This window comes from Propithecus coquereli, unplaced genomic scaffold (genome assembly GCF_000956105.1).
Source record: "Propithecus coquereli isolate 6110/MARCELLA unplaced genomic scaffold, Pcoq_1.0 Scaffold459, whole genome shotgun sequence".
NCBI classification, from domain to species: Eukaryota; Metazoa; Chordata; class Mammalia; order Primates; family Indriidae; genus Propithecus; species Propithecus coquereli.
This window is the reverse complement of record NW_012150385.1, coordinates 2375711-2378531: the sequence shown is the minus strand read 5'-3', so window position 1 is coordinate 2378531 and position 2821 is coordinate 2375711. Positions and strand designations below refer to the sequence as shown.

Below are 2821 nucleotides of genomic sequence, written 5' to 3'. Positions count from 1 at the left end.
GCCCCGGCGCGCAGAGCCCTAGCCGGCCGGATGGGAGGCGGAGCGCCCGGGCCGCCGCCGCCGCCCGCAGCCTGCGCCCGAGCCGGGCGCTGGGGCCGCGGGGCCGCTCTGGCACACCCACTCGGGCGCCGCGTCGCCGTGGGCTCGCGGCCGGGGCGCTCCCCGTGAGCGGGGCCGAGGGCGGGGCCGCGCGAGGACCCCGGGACCTGCCCCCTCCCCCCCGCCGCCGCGTCGCCGCTCGCTCCGGGCGCCTCCTGCTCTGCACTTACGCGCTCGGCAGCTGCGGGGAGCCCGGCAGCCAAGCTCTCCGGCGCGCCGCCCGCCGAGCCACCACGGCCGAGGGCCGGCTGTGGGGCGCCGCGGTCCCTGGCGGGCGCGCCCAAAGAGCAGGCGGCGATGCGGGCGCCGACCCGGGCTGCGGGGCGCCCAAGCTGCCGCGGCTGCGCCCCGGCTCCAGGAGGGACCGCGTAGCTGGCGGGAGGACCATGGCGTCCCCGGCGCTGGCGGCGGCGCTGGCGGCGGCGGCGGCGGGCCCCAATGTGAGCGGCGCTGGCGAGAGGGGCAGCAGCGGGGGCGCCAACGCCTCAGGGGCTACCTGGGGGCCGCCGCCTGGCCAGTACTCTGCGGGCGCCGTGGCGGGGCTGGCGGCCGTGGTGGGCTTCCTCATCGTCTTCACCGTGGTGGGCAACGTGCTGGTGGTGATCGCCGTGCTGACTAGCCGGGCGCTGCGCGCGCCACAAAACCTCTTCTTGGTGTCGCTGGCCTCGGCTGACATCCTGGTGGCCACGCTGGTCATGCCTTTCTCGTTGGCCAATGAGCTCATGGCCTACTGGTACTTCGGGCAGGTGTGGTGCGGTGTGTACCTGGCGCTCGATGTGCTCTTCTGCACCTCGTCCATCGTGCATCTGTGCGCCATCAGCCTGGACCGTTACTGGTCTGTGACGCAGGCCGTCGAATACAACCTGAAGCGCACACCGCGCCGCGTCAAGGCCACCATCGTGGCCGTGTGGCTCATCTCGGCGGTCATCTCCTTCCCGCCGCTCGTCTCACTCTACCGCCAGCCCGACGGCGCCGCCTATCCGCAGTGCGGCCTCAACGACGAGACCTGGTACATCCTGTCCTCCTGCATCGGCTCCTTCTTCGCGCCCTGCCTCATCATGGGCCTGGTCTACGCGCGCATCTACCGTGTGGCCAAGCTGCGCACGCGCACGCTCAGCGAGAAGCGCGCTCCCGCGGGCCCCGACGGCGCGTCTCCGACCACGGAGAACGGGCTGGGCGCGGCGGCGGGCACGGGCGAGAACGGGCACTGCGCGCCCCCGCGCGCCGACGTGGAGCCGGACGAGAGCAGCGCAGCGGCCGAGAGGCGGCGGCGCCGGGGCGCGCTGCGGCGGGGCGGGCGGCGGCGCGCGGGCGCCGAGGGGGGCTCGGGTGGCGCCGACGGGCCAGGACCGGGACCGGCGGCAGGGTCGGCCGAGCCGGGGGCGCTGGCGGCCACCAGGTCCCCGGGGCCGGGCGGGCGCCTGTCGCGCGCCAGCTCGCGCTCCGTCGAGTTCTTCCTGTCGCGCCGGCGCCGGGCGCGCAGCAGCGTGTGCCGCCGCAAGGTGGCCCAGGCGCGCGAGAAGCGCTTCACCTTCGTGCTGGCCGTGGTCATGGGCGTGTTTGTGCTCTGCTGGTTCCCCTTCTTCTTCAGCTACAGCCTGTACGGCATCTGCCGCGAGGCCTGCCAGGTGCCTGACCCGCTCTTCAAGTTCTTCTTCTGGATTGGCTACTGCAACAGTTCGCTCAACCCGGTCATCTACACCGTCTTCAACCAGGACTTCCGGCGCTCCTTCAAGCACATCCTCTTCCGACGGAGGAGAAGGGGCTTCAGGCAGTGACCCGCGTCCCCTCGCCCGGAGATCCTGGCCGCCCCGAGCAGGGGCTGGGCGGAGCAGGTGGCAGGCAGGGCAGCTTCCCCGGACACTCTGGATGAATTAGCCTCCAGGGGCAGGAGAGGATGTGGCCTGGCCGAAAGACAGCTGGGCTTCCCGGGAGGGGGGAGGAGAAAGGGAGACCCCTTTGCCTTCCTACCTCAGCAAGGGGCTGCTTCTACGGCTCCCGCCTGTATCCAGCCCCAGGGCCCAGCCGCCATGTCGCTGTGAAGTAAGGGTGTTAGACTGCATTGGTGGACACAGCCCCCCGAGTGGGTAAGAAAGGAGCCTACCCCGACACGCACCACCACCCCGCACCATCTGAGCAAGGGCTGACTTCCCCAGGACCTGTGAGGGTGGCTGTCTGGGGGCAGGGAGAAAGAGGGCACTGACGAGCTTTGATTACTGAAAGTATTTCAGTGTTTGCCAAAAACGACAGCCAAAACAACCAAACTATTTTCTAAATAAACCTTTGTAATCTACTGTTGGGTGCAGCAGTCAGTCCTTAAGCCTGGAGGTGGGGGTACCTTCCAGACCCTCACCCTGCCTATCCCCCACCCCCACTCCAGGGCCGGACAGAGGGCCTCCAAGTCCCAGCTCCCCTCTTGCATGAGAAGGAGGTCTTTTTTGTTAAAGCGAAATGCTTTATATACGTGCAAAATATATACTCAAAGTTCTTGTGCTGTAAGTGGCTAAGAGGCAAAAGGAATCTAGAACACCCAAGCTAACTCCAACTTTAGATCCTGGGGGGCTGTCCTCCTTGCATTCCCATCCCGTCCCTCCCCATGTCCTCCAGGGCTCTGCACGCCTTCTGTGTGGAGATGGGGTGGGATGGGGCCAAGGCAAGCCCCATACCAGTATTCCAGACTAGAGGCCTTGGCTTGCCCAGCCTGGCCACAATGAGGTTGAAC

The 2821-nt window shown here is 68.6% G+C and overlaps 1 protein-coding gene across 1 annotated transcript; it reads left to right on the top strand.

Moving 5' to 3' along the window:
* The first annotated feature begins 237 nt into the window (after positions 1-237).
* Positions 238-2392, top strand: ADRA2C (adrenoceptor alpha 2C). The gene has a single exon (XM_012655036.1). It carries the CDS (start codon positions 486-488, stop codon positions 1875-1877), a length of 1392 nt encoding a protein of 463 aa, XP_012510490.1. The 5' UTR covers positions 238-485; the 3' UTR covers positions 1878-2392.
* Positions 2393-2821: the final 429 nt, after the last annotated feature.